The 18655-nt window shown below is 61.8% G+C and overlaps 2 protein-coding genes across 7 annotated transcripts in view; one reads left to right on the top strand and one right to left on the bottom strand.

Annotated features, from left to right (window-relative positions):
- The window catches only part of NUP188 (nucleoporin 188), a 42219-nt gene extending 41377 nt beyond the window's left edge, over positions 1-842 (top strand). For all 3 annotated transcript variants that reach the window (XM_084899806.1, XM_084899805.1, XM_084899807.1), the window contains 2 exons: positions 45-174; positions 281-842. In XM_084899806.1, coding sequence (XP_084755932.1) covers positions 45-174; positions 281-457 — 307 coding nt within the window. In that variant the 3' untranslated portion in view covers positions 458-842. The remainder of the gene's footprint in view (positions 1-44; positions 175-280) is intronic.
- An 863-nt stretch (positions 843-1705) lies between these two features.
- SH3GLB2 (SH3 domain containing GRB2 like, endophilin B2) lies at positions 1706-18461 on the bottom strand. 4 transcript variants are annotated; one of them, XM_084899838.1, is made up of 12 exons: positions 18275-18460; positions 14018-14159; positions 13084-13212; positions 8783-8916; positions 8411-8503; positions 6281-6343; positions 4791-4814; positions 4229-4318; positions 3847-3947; positions 3589-3603; positions 3243-3483; positions 1706-2430 (listed from the first exon to the last, which is right to left on the bottom strand). In XM_084899838.1, the coding sequence occupies exons 1-12, from the start codon at positions 18335-18337 to the stop codon at positions 2323-2325; spliced, it is 1203 nt and encodes a 400-aa protein (XP_084755964.1). In that variant the 5' UTR covers positions 18338-18460; the 3' UTR covers positions 1706-2322. The 4 variants fall into 4 exon arrangements, with proteins under 4 accessions (XP_084755964.1, XP_084755966.1, XP_084755965.1 ...); XM_084899840.1 differs by lacking the exon at positions 6281-6343 and having other exon boundaries at positions 18275-18461; XM_084899839.1 differs by lacking the exon at positions 3589-3603 and having other exon boundaries at positions 18275-18458.
- Positions 18462-18655: the final 194 nt, after the last annotated feature.

Genomic DNA, 18655 nt, shown 5'->3' with positions numbered 1-18655 from the left:
GCCAACTTAGCCCTCTACACGGTGCCAACCCTGCCCTGTCCCAGGTCCCTCCTGATGTTTACCATGGAGAACTGCTTCTACCTGCTCATCTCCCAGGCGATGCGTTACCTTAGGGACCCAGCTGTGCACTCCCGGGACAAACAGCGGATGAAGCAGGAGCTCAGCTCAGAGTTGGTAAGAAGAGATCGAGGGTCCTGACTGGAGGGGGGTGGAGCTGGTGGGGAAAATCCAGCCCGAGGGTGGGGGCAGTGGCCTCATCAGGCTCCTTTTTCTCTCGTAGAGCACGCTGCTCTCCAGCCTCTCGCGCTACTTCCGCAGGGGAGCCCCCAGCTCCCCTGCTGCTGGCCTCCTCCTCTCACCTCAGGGCAAGTCCACCGCTCTCTCCAAGGCCAGCCCTGAGAGCCAGGAGCCTCTGATCCAGCTAGTGCAGGCCTTTGTTCGGCACGTGCAGAGATAGGGCAGTGGCATGGCGCTGCCTGCCGTTCGCCACCGACCTGCACAGCAGCCTGACGGGGCCGTCTGGGACTGAGCTGCTCCTGTCACCCTCTCCCCAGAGTAGCCACAACTCCAACCACCCGCACACTGGCATTATTTTTATAACGATGGAGGTCAGCAGCAGGGGGAGGGAGCCAGTGTGCTGTGCTCACCCTCACCTTCCAAGTGCCCCAGAGGTGTATTCCTTCCCTTCAAGCATTCCCCAGCCCAGGGAGACAGGAGCCGATGTCATGTGTAGCCAGGAAGGGCTGTCTGCACGGGTTTTAAAATGTTTTCCATGCTCTGTTGTTGCAGTTTTTGGTAATACTGTGGTCTATTTATACAAATATTAAAATACTGTTTATAGACAGCTGTGTAATGTGCGCCTTCAAAGCCCAGGAGTGAATGGCTAGCCAGCTCAGTGCACGGAACAGGGGCCCGGGGCGGCGTGGAGGCTTGGGAAGGCAAGTTGAGTGGTTGACTCACATCCTTCCATTAATGTTCAAGGGGGAGGGGTGCAGTGTGGACACTCAGACTTTCCCTTCCGTGGCCTGCCTGGTCCTGTCCCCACACCCTGCCACACTCACTTCCAGCTCCCAGCTGGCTGAGCTTATCACTGGGTGTAGCCTTTCTTGAAGCTGCTCCTTCCTATTTATAGCGGGGCCCCTGCCTTCTCCTAGGCCTCCTCATGGGCCGGCCTGGCTAAGGGCCTTAATCTAAAGCCTGGCTTGTAGCCCAAACCCACCATTTGAAGTTTCTAGAATCAGACTTTGCTGGGCGAGCCCCTGTGTGACTACGTGCCAGTTACGGAACCTTGAGGAGGTGACTGTCTTTCTGGTCTGCTCTCATCTGTGAGGTCCAGGATACACGTGAACACGCTTGGCTCCATGCCTGGCCTGCACGAAACCCTGACAGCTGCCCATTACTGGAGCTTGAACCACCCCCGGCTACAGTCCATTCCAGGCTGCCCAAATTTAGGAAATTCTTCCCGGGAATAAAATGTCTGTCATGCAGCTTCATATCTGAGAGCACAGGCCCTGTGGGGGAAGGGAAGGCTGTGAGTGGCGCCCTGGAGAACTTTCCCTCTGCCCTAGTACTTCCGGGAGGAGGGCCAGCGGCACTTTGTGCCTCACTCCCCGCCCAGGAGGAGGAATGGGGCAAATGTGAAGTCTTCCCTTTCCCACTCAGTCCAGCCCCGGAGCTCCGTGATCCCACCCGGACAGGAGCCGCGTCAACGTGCACACGAAGAATGGTTTATTCACCGCTGGCTGGAGAGCAAAGCAGACAGGCAGAGTAAAAAGATCAGATAAAAAGTGGGGAGAGGCGCAGGCTGCAGCCACCATACTTGGCTTGAGCTCTAGGGTACGAGGGGGAGGGTAGCACCAGGGAGATGCTGCTCCATGGCCCAGCCCTGCCTCCGGCCGGCTCCCCTCTGCTCCAGTTCATCCAGAGGGACAACGCCCAGCCCTGGCCTGCCACAGACCGCCTGCCCTCCCCCCTCGCTGCTTTTGGCAACTAAAAGGTGCTCTTGCCAAAGGTGAACCCCAGGGCCTCCTCAAGCCCTCTCTGCTGACCCCCCACAGGCTGAGGACTGAGTGAGGTGGCTGCAGCCAGCCCCTCCCTCAGAGGAGGAGCCAGGAGGCTGGGGTGCTCGGGGGACACAGGCAGATGGGGGCTCCAGAAGCAGGGCTGGGGGAGGGGCCCCTCACAGCTGATGACCAGGGGCAGGGACAGGAAGGGGTTAGTCTAATCCCCACCCTGAGCAGCAAGGTCACCAACAGACAAGACAAAAGGCAGGCTGACCATCCTCCTGCCCAGGCAGGACAAGCAGGGGCTGGGAGGGGCTGCTTAGCTGAGCAGTTCCAGGTAGGTGACAGGGACCTTGCCCTTCTTGTTGCCTCTCTCGCCAATGAGCCAGTCAGGGTCCATGCCAGGCAGGCTGTAGACCGTGATGAGCTGAAGAGGGGGGCGGCAGAGAGGGAAGGTCACAGCCTGGATGGCTAGGGCCAAACTGGCCCAGGACTGAATGGGGACAGTGCTATGGTACCCCCTCCATCGCCCCCACCCCACCCCACCGTAATACAGGGCACCCGTACCTCCAAACTGGCCCAGGACTAAATGGGGACAGTGCTATGGTACCCCCTCCATCGCCCCCACCCCACCCCACCGTAATACAGGGCACCTGTACCTCCAAACTGGCCCAGGACTAAATGGGGACAGTGTACCCCCTCTATCTCCCCCACCCCACTGTAATACAGGGCACCTGTACCTCCAAACTGGCCCAGGACTAAATGGGGACAGTGTACCCCCTCCATCCCCCCACCCCACCCCACCGTAATACAGGGCACCCGTACCTCCAAACTGGCCCAGGACTAAATGGGGACAGCACTGTGGTACCCCCTCCATCTCCCCACCCCACCGTAATACAGGGCACCTGTACCTCCAAACTGGCCCAGGACTAAATGGGGACAGTGTACCCCCTCTATCCCCCCAACCCCACCGTAATACAGGGCACCTGTACCTCCAAACTGGCCCAGGACTAAATGGGGACAGCGCTGGGGTACCCCCCCCACCACCACCACCGTGATGCATGGCACCTACACCTCCAGAGGAGGCCATTCACCTCCCCTGCTCCACAGACAGTCTTAGCCACCAGGGCCCCTCAGCGAGGAAGACTGGTGTAGGGTCTGCAGGCCCAGTGCTCCCAGATCCAGTTCCCGGGGAGCCTAAGCCAGCCCTTTCTCGCCATCCTTGTGGCACGGACCCACCTCGTCAGCCAGCAGGGCCAGCTCGCTGCTGTCCGCGGCCTCGTAGTCGTAGAGAACCCGGGCCTTGCGGGTTCCGCTGGCGGGCGGAGCCACCTCCTCCAGGCAGAGCGCAGCCTCCCCCGGAGGGGCCTGGCCGGCCACGGAGGGCTCCATAGGCATGGTGGCCGCCGTGGTGGTGGGCGAGGTGCTGCTGAGGGGCGGGGAGGCGGGCTCTGTGGTGCCCACGAAGGTGCCCGGAAATCTGGAGAGGAGCATGGGAGGGGGCACATCTCAGTAGCTGAGAGCCATACCCAGTCCCAAGACCAGTGGTGGGCGCAGCTGCAGAGGAGGAGACCCGGCTACTTACATGGCTCCCTGGGAGCTGGCAGCATGAAGGGGGAAACGAAGCAAGGGAAAAGTGAGACGCTCCCTGCCACCCACTCTCAGGAGCCCACCCAGTCCAAGACCAGTGCCCACACTGTCATCGGAGAGTGAGCGTGATGGCCCACCAGAGGGCTCCGGCAGCCCTCCACCCGCCCTGTGTCCCGTGGGCTTCCTGAGCTGAGGAGAAGGCTCCCGCCCAGCGAGGTCGGGCTGCCCTCTGCCAGGGGACCCCAGCAGGCACCTGCCCAGCTGCTTCTGTAAGTCCAGCATGTGGCGGTAGCACTGCGCATAGTACGTCGTCTGAGACTCGACGAACTCGTGGAGGCAGCGGAGGTGGTTCACCTGCCGGGGAGAGGCCGTGCTGACGACAGGAGGTGTCTCGGGACGAAGCATTCCCCTCCCACCCTCCTAGGACAGCCCCTGGCCCAGCATGCTCCTGGCTGCCGCCCCGGCCTCTCCCGCGGGGAGGAAAGGTCGCCCTTGGGGACTCGCTCTCTGAAGACGAAGCTGCCCCTTGAAGGATCACACGCCCAAGCACTACCATCCCCACCGGCTCAGGTTCGTTCACGCCTCGACATACGGGTGACGAGACAGTGGGTGATGAAGGAGGTGGGAACACTCACGTGGGTGCTGCTGATTCCCTCCAGCAGGAGACGGGTTACCTCTGCCTGCCGGTCAAACTCTGTCTGCGCCACTCGGAGCTCCTGCTCAGACTGGGAAGAGCGGGATGAGAATGTGAGTGCACCAGTCGTCCCCAGCTCCCCTCCCATCACCTCCTGGGCCAGTGTCTGCCCAGGAGCAGCCTCCTCCCCTCCCCGGCAAACGTCACTTCCCCCTGGGGATGCAGACAGACATCCGAGGGGCAGGGTGCGCTTTCCTCCCCACTTCAGGCCTGGACCCTGCCCCCGGGAGGAGCCTCAGCCCTGCCTAGACCCCGGGGTCCAGTCCCTGAGAGCAGTCACAGACATCGCCACCCATCAGGGGAAAACCCCACTCAGTCACCTCCGGGGGCCTACAGAGGAGGTGTCTCCCCACAAGGGGAGGTGACACCCCCACAGAAGCCCCAGCGGGCACGTGGGGCTGACCCGGAACTCAAACAGCCCTGAGCCCTGCAGCAGCAGCTGTGCCTGGGCTCCCGCCCTCTGCCCCCTAAGCCGCTTCCCCAGCCCCTGCGGCCCCACTCACCTTGTCCACCTCATCGTTCCAGAGCTGCGGAGACCACACGGGGCCGGTCAGCAGGGGAGGGAGGGGCACCGGTCAGCAGGGGGCAGCAGGCAGGGGAGGACAGCTGAACCCCAGAGCCAGGGCCCTGCCCCAGCTCCTTGAGATCCCAACATCGCCCCACCCATTCACTCCCAACTCCCTCCCCCACCCACCCCGGAGCTGAGGCTGGGCTGAGGCCTGGGGAGAGGAGCATGTCACTCAGACCAGTCCGACATGCCGCATGCAGGGAGGGGGCAGCCAGCTGGAGAGTCCTGCTTGGGTTCCTCCTACCGCGGACGCCCCAGGCACTGACTGGGGTTTCCAGGGAGACCGAGGGTCCCCACCCCACCCTGACCCTGGGCCAAGGCTGCTGGGGCCCTGGGCGGTCACTGAACCTTTCTGTCCTTCAGCAGAGGAGGCAGCCTCGGCCCGAGTCACACGGGAGCGGCAGCAAAGGAAATCGGCAGCCCCCACCGCCCTCCGGACAGCTCTCCTTCCTCTCCGCCCAGGAGGGGGCAGGGGGTGCGATCAGAGCCTAGAGGACCCCTCCTCCCACCGCCTGCGGGAAAGCTGCCCTGAGACCGGGACCTGAGACACGCAAGTGGAACGGGGCCAGCCGGTGGCGGAGGTCCCACCAGTGGGTGAGGGAGCCGCCTCCACCTGTACGGACGCGGGTGCCCATCGGCGGGGCCTGCAGACTAAACTGCCCCGGAGGGACGAGGGCCCAGCACGAGTGGCTGCACGTGAACACACGGGAACATGCTAGTGACGGGGGAGGGAGAGCAGAGGTCTGTGCGGGAGGACAGAGAAGAGGCAGGAGGCACAGCATGGTTGTGACAGGCAGGATGGGACACGTGAGACTGGCCTAGCTCCCAGACTAAACAGTAAATGCCAAATAGCCCCATAACGCTGGAGAGAAAAAACATACGAGACAGTCAAAGTCTTCTGGCCCCGCCCCCCCACGCCCAGCTTCCGTTCTCAGGACACACCCTGTTCCCAAGCCTCTGGGCTGCTCCTCCCCCTCCCCTGCTCATCCTCAGGGCTCCTCACCCCGGGACACCCAGCCGCTGGGCTGCAAGGCAGCTGGCCAGCCAGCGCCATCCTTGTCCCCTGTCTTCAGGGGCCTGTGAATTCATGGCAGACCAGACCCAGGCCTTGTCTCTCCTGGGGACCGAGTAGGGACAGGGATGGTGAGGGGGGTGGGGGCAGTGCCTGCTTTGGGGGGGGCAGGGTTGTGTCTGGGAGCAGGCAGACTCTCAGGGCAGCTGGTCCGGTCTCCACCTTCAGCATTTCCCGGGGACAAGCGAGGCCAGCCACGTGGTCACAGCCCAGGGACAGGCAGGTGGACAGAGCTTCAGGATTGGTCCACCCGGTGCCCCTGCCTTGCCCTCTGTCTCCTGTCTCCTGTGCAGCAGACCCCGAGGTGTGGGGGGACCGGGGAGGACAGGGGCGGGTGGGGTGGGAGCGCTTACCGCGGAGGCGCTGGCGGAGAGAATGTAATTACGAGGTCTAGTCTCCTGAAAGTCAGGCACCGTCTAGTGGGAACAGAGTTCATGGGGGGAGGGCGTCACCGGGAGCCGGGGCTGGGCTGGGGCCAGGGGGCCGCCCCGGAGTGTCCCACAGAGCAGCACCGGAGCCCCTGGCCCCGGGGACGGGGGGCCACAGACATACAACACTGACCCTCTCCCCACACCCGCCGCCCGGAGAGGAGGCGGGCTTGGAGACCCGGAGCGTGAAGACAGAGACCAAGTGGGCGGGCCCCTGGGGAGGCCAGGAGAGCAGAGGTGACAAGGAGACAGCCGGTGGCTGTGGTCACAGCCTTTGCCTCTGGGCAAGCCAGACTTTGCAGCCCCGGCCCAGGGGTCAAGGCCCTCTGCTCCCTGGACCGCCAGTCTTCCCAACAAACCCCGCCCCGCGTCCTCCGTCCCAGAACCTCTGCACACATCTCTCGCTCCTGCAGCAAGGGCCAGGCCCCTCCCCCACCACCGAGGTGGACAGATGGATGCATGGATGGACAGAGTGATGGGCTCTCAACATTTGCAAAAAGCTGACTCCCAGGCTCCAATGCCTGGCGTCCCCCCAAAACAGAGGCTACTCCTGGGAGAGGCTCTGATGGGGAGACCAGCTGCTTGCAAAAGGCCCAGGGGATGCGCCCTGGGCCGGCCATGGCCCCGCGGGCGCCAGGCCAGATGCACACAGGAAGCAGCACAGCACGTGGGACCGGTATACTCACATCTCCCTCACACTGAGCCAAGTTACCCAAAGCAGAACGGAAAGGAACAAAAACAAAAGAGTTAGTGAGTCCACAGCACAGGCGGGAGCAGGCCCCCGGCCCCGGCGGGAGGGGCGCGAGGCGGACAGGCAGACGGACACACGCAGCCCGCCCTCTGGAGTGTCTGGGGGGGGGGGTGTGAGCGGTTAGGAGGGTGGGGAGGAGGGAGCTGCTGGGCGCGAGTCCTCTGGGAGTTGGCAGCTGGGCTGCCAGGCCCTGGCTCTGGAGAGGGCGGCCTGGACTAACCCAGAGGCCTGAGGCAGTCCGGGCCAACCACCTGGAGAAGAGATCCCGCCACTAAGGGAGGGTCCCCTGGCCTGGCTGACGGAGGGAAAGCTTGTTCTGGCCAAGCTATTCTTGAGAGGTTGTCCATCCCTGAGTGACAGGGAGACTGTCCTGTCCAGGGGACTCAGTAAGGTCACTCCAATAGCCCTAGTCACCCTCCCCAACCCGAACAAGACTCCAGTGGCTGAGCCCCTGCCTCCCCTCTGGACCCCACACACCCCGATGAGCTGGGAGCCCGGCCATGGCTCTTGCCAGCGGCAGTGCAGGCCCCAGCTCCACGGCCCCAGGTGGCCACGCTGTGAGGGGCATGCACGGAGGGTTCAGGGCCAGAACTCTGAGGAGCAGCGGTGGGAGCCTGGGCTGGGTCCGGCCTTCTCGGCTGAGAGCACGGGTTTCCCCCGCAAGGCCTGGACCTGGGCATTCCCTCCCCAGGGTGAAGTGGCCTTTAGGCCCTTACACTCCCACCCCCCACCCCACCCCCAGCAGCCTGGCATCCCGAGAGCGCGCTCAGCCCCGGGCCCAGTTCTCCCCAGCCTGGCCTAGCCCCGATCCAACGGTCCCCGCTGCACGCCATTGCCCACCAGGCCGAGCAGGCCTCAGGGAGCAGAGAGAGGGGAGCCCCTAGCCAGTCGCTTGGGCTGCCTGGGACCAGCGCTGGAGCAGTGGGTGTGGGGTTAGTAAGGGGAGCCATGCCTGGCAGAGCTGGGAACAGAGCTGAGCATCCAGGAAGGGCAGGCAAGGACATGCGGAAACTCCACTGTGTCTGTCTGGGGAGGCTTAGGGGGCCCGGAGCCCGGGTTGGGGCGCTGTGGCCAGCCCACCCTGTACACGTTGGCCCCGGGACCCTGAGCTCTGGGCTGTCAGGGATCCCCTGGGGGCAGGGCGGGGCAGAGAGGTGTGACTTGAAGTGACCGGTCCAGGCCAGCACCCCGGCCAGGCCTCTCCAGGCGAGGACAGGGGAGAGAGGTCATGCCAAACCAGGTGCCTTCAGCCCCCTCTCTGGCTCCCCCCAGAGCCGGGGCGGGAGGCCGGCAGGGGCACCTACCGCGGCTTTGGCTTCTGCGGCCTTGGCCTTCTTCAGCCGCGCTTTGCAGACGTCCAAGTCCAGGCGCCGGTTCTGGAGGAGCCGCCGCTCCTTCTGCGGGTGGAACAGGGACAGTGAGGCGCTGGGCTGCCCGGGGAGACCCTGGGCCGTGGCAGGACTGGCCTCGGGGCCCAGCTGGTCAAGACAGGGAAACTGAGGCCCGCAGAAGGAAAGTCATCGCTCTGAGTGACGGTCCGCGGGAGTCTCGTCTGGGGGGCCGCTGGAGGCCCGGGTTCCCCCCACGCGGGGAGGAGAGCCTTGCTCGGTGGCTGGGGAGAGGGCTGCCATGGTGACGAGGCGGCGGGCGGTCCCGGGCGGTCCCAGGCCCCTCACCGAGATGGTCTTCCAGTCCCCTTCCAGGAAGTTGCGCAGCGGCGTGAGGAAGTTGATGGAGGCGGCGTGGATGAAGTCCCGCTCGGCGGCTCCCAGGCGCTTCTCGGCTTCCGACACCTTGATCAGGGTCTTCCCTGGGAACACGGGGCCGAAGGTGAGAAGGAGGCTCAGGCTCAGGCTGTTCTGGCCCAGGAGATAGCGGGGAGCTCGGAAAGAGGCTCGTCAGAGATAAGGTGACCAGCCGAAACGGGTTTGGCTCAGTGGATAGAGCGTCAGCCTGCGGATTGAAGGGTCCCGGGTTCGATTCCGGTCAGGGGCATGTGCCTTGGTTACGGGCACATCCCTAGTGGGGGGTGTGCAAGAGGCGGCTGATCAGTGTTTCTCTCTCATTGATGTTTCTAACTCTCTATCCCTCTCCCTTCCTCTCTGTAAAAAATTAATAAAATATATATTTTTTAAAAAAGAAAAAAAAAAAGATACGGTGACCAGATGTCCCGCTTTTGGCAGGACAGTCCTTATTTTTAACAATTTGTCCCGCATCCCGCGGCATTTTAAATGGACAGTCCTGATTTTTAACAATTTGTCCTGCATCCCACGGCATTTAAAATGCGGACAAATTGTTAAAAATCAGGACTGTCCCGCCAAAAGCGGGACGTCTGGTCACCTTAGAGAGGCAGCCACAAGGATGCCACGTTCAGAATGGCTGGCCTGGAAAACAACGTGGGCGCGATCTACACATCCATCCATCAGGAACTGACAACAAAACAGTGGGATAATAAAAAAGTGGGACATCCCACTGCCATGAAAGAGATGGGGATGGGGGCACTTCTGGGATGGCAGAGAAAGAGCAATACTGACACTGGACGGAGTCGTCAAAAACCACCGTTTCCGACTCCAGAAATGGACAGAAGGCAAAGGACAAATCGAAAAGCATTTGTTCTGGAACTCCTGCGTCTTCAGAAGGACGATGGGAGCCTGTGCCTGCGTGTCCTGGGGTGCACCCACCCCCTCCAGCTCAGTGTGGCTGCGGCTCTGCCACGAGGGACAAGCCCTGCGGCCAGGGGCTGTGCTGATGGAGCTCAGAGAAGCCCTGGAGGCTGGCCTCTGCCCTGGCCGGGTGGCTCAGTAGGTTGGGGCATCATAGGGGAGGCAACCAACGGACCCCACTCTAAAATCGAAGGATTAAAGGAGAGAAAACAAGCAAACAAAAAAAACCCCACAGTGATCTCAGTGGGAAGTCATCAGGAAAGGCCAACATGGTGGCTGACCTGAAGCTGGAACCACGTTTCCAAACAAGCAACAGACCCGTCAGGAGTTGACCAGGAGCCCCTTTATCGGGATGACTGTCCTTGGGATACAAGGAAATGGTCAGATTCTCAGGGAATACTGGACACTGTTTCTAAATTTACACTGACTCCTAGAGACCCCAAAGTCTGACTGTCTGTCTGTCATGAAAACAGGAGTTTATGGTAAACAATGGAGTGTTTGCTCGGGCCCCTCTAACAGTGGCCCCAATGAGTCCCCGGATCCATCCCGAGGCATGAGAACCAGAGACCGAGAAACAAGGCCACATGGGGGCCCTGGGCAGCTGCCAGCCACCTCTGTTGGCCGGAAGCGACACCTGTGCAACACACGTGGTGGGGGCTGGAGACCCGCTGGCCGGCCATTCTGGCTGAGCGAGATGCTCTGCACACCCACAGGGGACACGGGGGACGCTGGCAGACTTGTAAACGGCTTCGAATGTGTCCCCGGCCGCTCGCAATGCGTCAGCGAAGCCTCCACGGTGCTGTTAAGCACAAGCTCAGGCCAATCACCGGCTGACCAGAACACATGCTGCCGGGAGCAGCCCCCAGGAGCTGGGCTGACAAAGAAAACGAGTGATTCTTTTGAAAAGGCAGAGACAGCGGTAGCTGCATGGTGCAGGGGACACAGACGTTACACAATGGACTCAGGCAAGTCTCTCAACAAACAAACAGCAATCAGGACCCCGGCGGGGGACAGAATCCCAGCCGCTGCGTTACGTAAAACGTCCATGTTCACAAAGTATTATGGAACATGCAAGGAGACAGGTAAGAGGAAACGGGAAAATAAGTCATCAGCAGTCACTGTCTCCAAGGAGGCCCAGATGGTAGACTTAGCGGAGACTTCGAAGCAGCTATCACAAATGTGTTTAAAGAATTAAAAGCAAATGTGACAAATGACTCATCAAATAAAGAACACCAATAAAGAGATTATAAAATTATAGCCCTAACCAGTTTGGCTCAGTAGATAAAGCATCGGCCTGCGGACTCAAGGGTCCCAGGTTTGATTCTGGTCAAGGGCATGTACCTTGGTTGTGGGCACATCCTCAGTATGGGGTGTGCAGGAGACAGTTGGTGTTTCTCTCCCATCCCGATGTTTCTGACTCTCTCTCCCTCTTTCCCTCTCCCTTCTTCTCTGTAAAAAATCAATAATATATATATATATATATATATATATATATATATATATATTAAAAAAGAGATGAAATTATTTTTAAAAAGTTACTAGACACAAAGAGCAGTGTTACAAAAATGAGTCAACTCATCGGGAAAATATACAACATCAACATGCAGACCCGACAATAGAGCTCCCACACACACAAAGCAAACACTGACAGTCAGGACAGAAGCAGACAACGACACAGAATCAGCCAGGAGCCAGGAGACCTGACCACTATCAACCAATCTGCCCCGCTGACATCCACCCACCAACAACACAGCATGTGACCTTCTCAAGAGAAGACGGGGCGGTCTCCAGGAGAGGCCAGATTCTAGGCCATAAACAAGTCTTAGTACGATTAAAAGCATTAAAATCACACAAAGTACGTTCTCTGGCCAACGTGCAATTAAACCAGAAATCAAAACCAGAAACACACTCAGAAAATCCACAGCTGTCTGAAAGTCCAATGCCACACTGCAGGCGGGAATGTAGGATCACACAGCCACTCTGGGGAAGAGCTTGGTGATTGGTTGAAAAGTGAATGTGCCACGTGACCCAGCAAGTTCACTTCTGGGTCTATACCGGGAGAAGGGAAACCATCTGAACTCACAAAGATTGGTCTGACAGTGTTTACAGGGAGACAGCCCAAATGTCCATCAAATGGTGAGTGGACAAAGGAAATGTGGGGGCAGATCCACACAATGAAATACTAGTCAGCAAGAAAAAGGAATGGAATCCTAAAACACAATGAACAGGGACGAACCTCAAAGACATTACACTAAGTGAAGAAGCCAGATACAAAAAACAATACACGGCATGGCTCCATTTATAGGAAACTAGAGGCCTATTGTGCGAAAATTCATGCAAGAGTAGGCCTCCTCCCTCCTCCCCCCCAGGCACCAGGGACTCAGGCTTCACTCCGGCCCGGCTTAGTCCCAGAACCGGAAGGATGTCGGTTTGATTAGCATATTACCCTTTTATTATTATAGATGTTTAGACCAAGCAAATTAATAGGACCACAAAGCACATTAGTGGTTGGCTGGGGGTGGACAGTGAAGATTGACTATAAGTAGACATAAAGGATTTTTTTTGCAGATGATAGAAATGTTCTTTAAATCGATCTCAAAATTTACTAAAAATCACTGAATTACATACTTAAGACAGGTGCATTTTATGGTATATAAGTTATACCTGAATAACACTTTTCACAGATGAGAAAAATAAAGACTCAGGTGGCTCTAGAGGAGCAACTGTGCACAGATATCTAGAGTGAATCGCCAAGTTAAAAGCTAGGTTGAAGAACAGCGCTAGCTGGTTTGGCTCAGTGGACAGAGCGTTGGCCTGCAGACTGAAGGGGTCCCAGGTTGGTCCCCAGTGGGGGCATGCAGGAGACAGCCGATCAATGATTCTCTCATCACTGATGTTTCTATCTCTCTCTCCATCTCCCTTCCTCTCTAAAATCAATAAAAATATATAATAAAAGAAATATCCTTGGATGAAGATTAAGCAAAAAGAAAAAAAAGTCTGGTTTAAAAAAAAAAAAAATATATATATATATATATATATATTTTTTTTTTAATATATATATTTTAAATATATTTTAAATATATATATTTTAAATATATATATTTTATTGATTTTCTACAGAGAGGAAGGGAGAGAGACAAAGAGCCAGAAACATCAATGAGAGAGAAACATTGACCAGCTGCCTCCTGCACACCCCCCACCAGGGATGTGCCCGCAACCAAGGTACATGCCCTTGACTGGAATCGAACCTAGGGTCTGGTGCGGGGAGGGAGGAAGTTAGAGGGAGGGACCCTGGCACCCAGGGCCCGGCTCACCGTAGGGCGTGGTGGGCCCCAGCTCGCTGGCCGCCTCCGCCATGTACTGAGCCAGCAGCTCCCCGTTGGTGACCCGCGAGGGCACCTTCCTGTCCAGCTTCTCGTACAGGAACTCCTCCACACGGGCACCTGCGGGAGACACGCCGAGTCACAGGGCTCTCTCCACCCCCAGGATGAGAGCCGGGTGACCGAACAGCCCGGAGCAGGGCCTGCCCACAGGACCTCCAGACTGTTCCCTGGCAGATGCCACTCCTGTGAGGCTGGCCTTCACACTAGAGAGCAGGAGGAAGCCGGCTCAGACGTGCAATGCCTGCCCCAGGCCCCGAGTGTGGGCCCGCCACGTCTCCTCGTCGCACTGTGCACATACAGAACGCGGTGCACGTATGAGCCACCCCGGCCTGCCCACAGCGGACGTGCAGACAGACCAGCCACTCCACCCCACACCCCTGCACCCCGGGCTCTCCTGAGCTTGCGTCTGCCTGCTCCGTGCTGTGGGTGCCTGGGCAAGCCCTCTGCCATCACTGGGCCTCACCGCAGCCTCTCAGACGATCCTTCTCCTGCCTCTTCTTCTCCCAAGTGTCTCAGTTCCCAGGCAGTCCCAGGCCTCGGTGCTAAACCCACCATCTCCACGGCCCCGAGAGCGCTTCTGAGCCCAGCACCCACTGTGCTGTTGTCTTTCCTGGGACTCCCCACAGCCCCAGATCTCTCCCACCCACCAATCCCACCTCCCGCCTCCCTCAGCCACCAGCCTCGGCCCTAGCCCCAGGCCCGGCCCTGCCAGGCCCAGTCCCCCCAGACCCAGCCCCGCCAGGCCCAGTCCCCCCAGGCCCAGTCCCTCCAGGCGCAGCCCTGTCAGGCCCAGTCCCCCCAGGCCCAGCCCCTCCAGGCCCAGCCCCGCCAGGCCCAGTCCCCCCAGGCCCAGCCCCGCACTCACTGGGGTTCGGCTGCAGGAGCACCTCCGTCTGCCGCAGGATCTTCTCCGTCCAGTTCTTGGTGCTGTCCGCCCGGGCCAGCAGGTTCTCAAAGTTGGCATCAAGCTCGGTCTTCTCGGCCTGGCCGAATTTCTCCTCTGTGAACTGTGTGTGGAGGAGGGCCCAGGGATGAGGGAGGGCTCGGAGGGAAGGAGGGAGGACTGCTCCCCACTACCCCTCCCCACCAGCTGGAACCCAGGCCCCCAGGACAAGAAACTGGCTCTGCCCAACCTGCTCGGCAACTCGGACCCATCAGGACCCTGCCCCGGGCCTCAGTGGGCCCCTCTGAAATGAGGCCTCAGTGGGCCCCTCTGAAATGAGGCCGTTGGACCGGGGTTCGGGGTCATGGCCTCTTTGGAAATCCGGTGAACGCTGTGGCAGTCCCACCCTCAAAAGCACGTTTGTGCAGTACCTGGCATACGGCTCCGAGGGTAAGAAACACTTGGGAACCCAGCACAGAGGGTCCCCTGGGCCTAGCTCTGCGGGAAGGAATTTGGTAGAAGGTGCTCATGGGATGGACACACAGGGCTCAACGCAAGCTCTGGGGTTGTCAGGGGGCTCCGCAGGGGGCTGGGAGCACCGGGGGAGAGGGAGCCAGGGGAGTCCGGGGTTGCAGGTCACAGGGACCTGACTCCAGTCTCAGTTCCACTACCGATGTGCTGTGTGACCTCGGCAATGGCTTTGCCTCTCTACGCACCAGTCTCCTGGGCTGAAATGAGGGTAAGGAGCAGCACCGCCTCCCAGGCTCTGAGTACTCTCCCTTCCACAGTCCCCCCTCCCCCGGCCGTGAGCACGAAGGAAGGGAGAGGTGGGTAAGACATGCGGGCCAGGTCTGGCGGGAGTCAGTGTTCAGTGCAAGGTGCTGCCGGGAGCCGCTGGGCGGAGAGGCGCTGGGGAGGCAGGGCTGCGCGGAGGAGGCCACACGGCCGGCCTCTGGTCACCGGGTGGGTGGACGGGGCACCGCCAGCCCCTCAGAGCCAACCCTGAGCGCACCCAGGGCCCACAATGCTTGGCAGCCGCACACCGGGGCCAGGCGGGTACCAGGATGTCACACCGCTCCGCCCGTCAGAGCAGTCAGAAGCCGGTGGGCCACCAGAAACAGCCAGAACCCAGCCCACGTCCTGGCCCCTCTGCTCCAGAAGGGCCCTGGGACGTAGGTCCCCGTTTTCCAAACAGGGACCGGAAGGCCTTCTCCAGCCGGAGGAAAGAGCGCGGCTCAAGGTCACAGCTAATCAGCAGAAGAATGAGCACGCAGGAATGGGATTGGTAATAACAGCTCCTGTTGGCGTCCCGGGGCCGAACCCTGTGCTGAGGGCTTTATGCTGACGGCCCATCCGCACGCTGACGGCGGGTCGGGTCAAGTTTCCCATTTCACAGATGATTTCACTGAGGCCGAGCAAGGAGCAGACTGTGCGGGGATCCAGGTCACATGGCCCAGGGGTCTGGAGGCCCTTCTCGGACCATTTGGCTGATACAATATCCAGAGACCAGGCCAGCTCCAGCTGCGGGAGCGGAGGCCGCCGCTGAGAGCCAGGCTGCCCGGCAGCCATCAATTATGCAACAGGGCTTGGGTTTCTCTCTCCCGAGGGCCCCGCGGGCCAGGGTTACAGACGCAGCTCCCCGCCTGAGACCAGCCGCTCCGGCCTCCTCTGACCTCTGCCCCTCGGGCCTTCCAGGCCCTGACTCCACCACGCCCAGCCCTCCGAGGCTGTGGCCTGAGCCCCGTTTTCCTGGGGGGGAAGCCCGGGCTCAGAGGCGCTGGCACCTTCCCGGGCCTCCGTTTCCCGCTGGGGAAAGGGGGTGACAGGACTTCTCTCAGAATAGCTGCAGTGCTTCGCCCTGGGCCGGCACCAGCACAGGTCTGAGGGATGTTAGCTGCTGTCGCCAGCACTCACAAAAGGGCCTCTCTCCGGCTCTCGGGAGCTACTGAGGGACCCTTAGCCCAGCGGGACGAGTCGCCGCGTCTGGGTGACACACACCTGCCTTACCAAGGTCCCAGCTCCCATGTCCACCCAGGTTCAAAGTCCTGCCAGGCTCGCCCCACTTCTTGGGCATCCACCCCGTGTCCACGGCTGCCTGCTTGGACCATGACGATCGATGCTCCCACCTCCCTGGCTTTTATCATTGCTGCTCCTGCTATTACTATTACTGTAATCACCACTGACAGTATTAGCACCACCTGTACAGCCCGCCCCGCCCCGCCCCCACAGCACCCTATCCAGGCGTGCCTCAGGCTTTCCTGCCTCACTGCCCTTACTGGGCCCTTCCCACCCCCTGGACGCACGTCTCAAACCCCTCCTGACGTTCAAGGCACAGTTCAGGGGCTAGGAAGCCACCCCAGGATCGCCCATGCCAAAGGGGTCCTGCCCTCCGGATTCTCTCCCCCGCCCCCCTCAGCCCAGGTCCTGTTCCTAACAGACGAGGCCCTGGTACAAGGAAGAGCTGAGCCCTTCCCCAGCTCGCCCCGGGACCTGCAGAGGCACTGCTGGGACACTGTCACTCACACACCCCTCCCGCCTCTCCTGGCTGACTCCTCTCCCCACAGCCTGGCCTGGGCAGGTCCCCAGTGTCCTCTCCTGCTCAGCTCACAATTCAGGCCCTGCCTCCGCTGGCCTGCCCCCCGGCCCCCTGCCCCGATCCTGCCCCGACCCTGCGAGGGGAAGGGCCCGCGCTTCAGAAGCTGCAGCCTGCGGTCCACGGCTGCTCCCTGCAACATGGCAGCAGCAGGGGGTGGGCGTGCGAAGCCAGAGAAAGCCTCTATTTATAAAGTTCCCAGCTCCCTCCTCCACCCAGGAGACTGGGCCTGGGCCTGCCTCCCCCTCTGGTGCGGGTCCCCCGTGGGCCTGGCCCACCAGGCGAAGGCAGGCCGCGGGCCCCAAGCCTCTCCGCCCGGCTCCGCGGGTCCTGGCAGGCCAGGCGCGGCTCCTGGCAGAGGAAGCCGGATCAGTTCTTCCCAGATGTGAGAGATACATGCCTGCTACTCCAGCCTGGGGAGGACCCCCCACCTGCCAGAGCGGCGGGCTGCCCCAGGGGCTCCGGGGTCCCCCCTGGGCTGGAGTCACCTGCAGGGCTCGGAACGCCAGCCTCAACGGCCCAGCCAGCCATCCACGGGCCGCTGTGCTTTCTAGTAAACATGGCCACATGGCTTCCCAGAGACGGGCTGGGCTCCTCCAGAGAACAAACAACAGGCCAAGGACGGACACCAGACCGGACTGCAGGCCCAGCACAGACCAGTTCCACCAGGTCAAGCTCCGCGGGAGGGGACTGGAGGCCGCAGGAGCGACTTCCCAGGGTCACCGGCTGCACAGGTGCAGCGTCCGCACCACAGGGAGCCTGCCTGCGGTGAGCTCCACCTGCCAGGCTTTGCCAGGAGCCCTGCCAGCCGTGCCGGACAGAGGGAGGGCGGTCCCCATGTTTCAGATTGAGAAACTGATGCCCAGAGCGCGACGCCCCCTCCCCAGGGAGCGCCCCACACCCACCGCTGGCCCAGCTCTACCGTCCCCTTCGCTGCCTGCCTCCCAGTGGAGAGGACTGGTTCCAGTCCCAGCATCACTGGCCCGGACAGACAGGCAGCTTCCCGAGGTCCCCGGCCGGACCCCCCAGGCCCGGGAGTAAGAGGAAACAGGCCTCCACGGGAGCAGAAAGGAAGTTACCCCGGCCCTGGGCTTCCGGACTGACTATCCAGGCGTGTGAAAGGGACGTGCAGGAGTCCCAGGGTCACCAGCCCATTGCGCGGGGGGCAGGCTGAGGCCGGGAGCCGGGGTCTTGTGGGGAAGGGGGGTGCACGAATCCCTGGCCCGGGGCTCCGGCCTGCCAGGAGCCGGAGGAGCCGGAGTCCCTGCTGGACAAGGGCCGGGAGCAGGCGCGGCTGGGGGCCTCTCCCCTCTGCAGCGGAGCCCCCACCGGGCCCTGGGCGGGGGCCCGGGCAGCGGGGTCACCGGCTGCGCCCCGATACCTCCCCGGCAGCCAGCGGGGCCGGCCCTGCTCGGCTCCCCGCCCGGCCACGTCGAGGAAGGGTGCGGCCGCGGCCGGCGCCGGAGCGCTCTCCGGGCAGCAGGAGCGGGATGCGGGGGGCCGGGGGCGCGCAGGGGAGGGGGCGCGGCCTCTGGGGCCTCTCCACGCCCCGGGCTCGGGCTCGGCTGCAGGGGAGCCCTTGGCGGCCCCCCCCCCCCCCCCCCCGCCACCCACCCCCGGGCCCCGGGGATCGGGCCCGGCCTCACCTGCACCGCCCGCGTGAAGAAGATGCCCGCGTCCGACGCCAGCTTCTTCATGTTGAAGTCCATGGCGCTCCGAGGGCCGCGGCCCCCGCAGCCCGGCGCCCCCGCCGCCGCACCCCGCCCACCTGCTGCCGGCGCCCGCCTCGCCCCCGGGAGCCCTCTGCCCGCCGCCGCCGCCGCCAGGACCGAGCCCGAGCGCAGGGCGGGGCGGCCGGGTGGAGCCTGGGCCGCGGGGCGGGGCGGCGGGCGCTGCGGGCTCTGTCCCCGCGGCCTCTCGCGCCGCCTGGCGGCCCCGGGCTTCCTCCTGGCGGGGCCCCGCTCCATCGGTGCCTCTCATCGCGCTCTGTCCCTGCGCATCCCCCTCTGCCCGCCCCCTCGGCCTTG

Source organism: Pipistrellus hanaki (genome assembly GCF_964339955.1).
Source record: "Pipistrellus hanaki genome assembly, chromosome: 11".
NCBI classification, from domain to species: domain Eukaryota; kingdom Metazoa; phylum Chordata; class Mammalia; order Chiroptera; family Vespertilionidae; genus Pipistrellus; species Pipistrellus hanaki.
The sequence above is the reverse complement of the archived record's forward strand: the minus strand, read 5'-3'. Positions and strand labels throughout refer to the sequence as shown.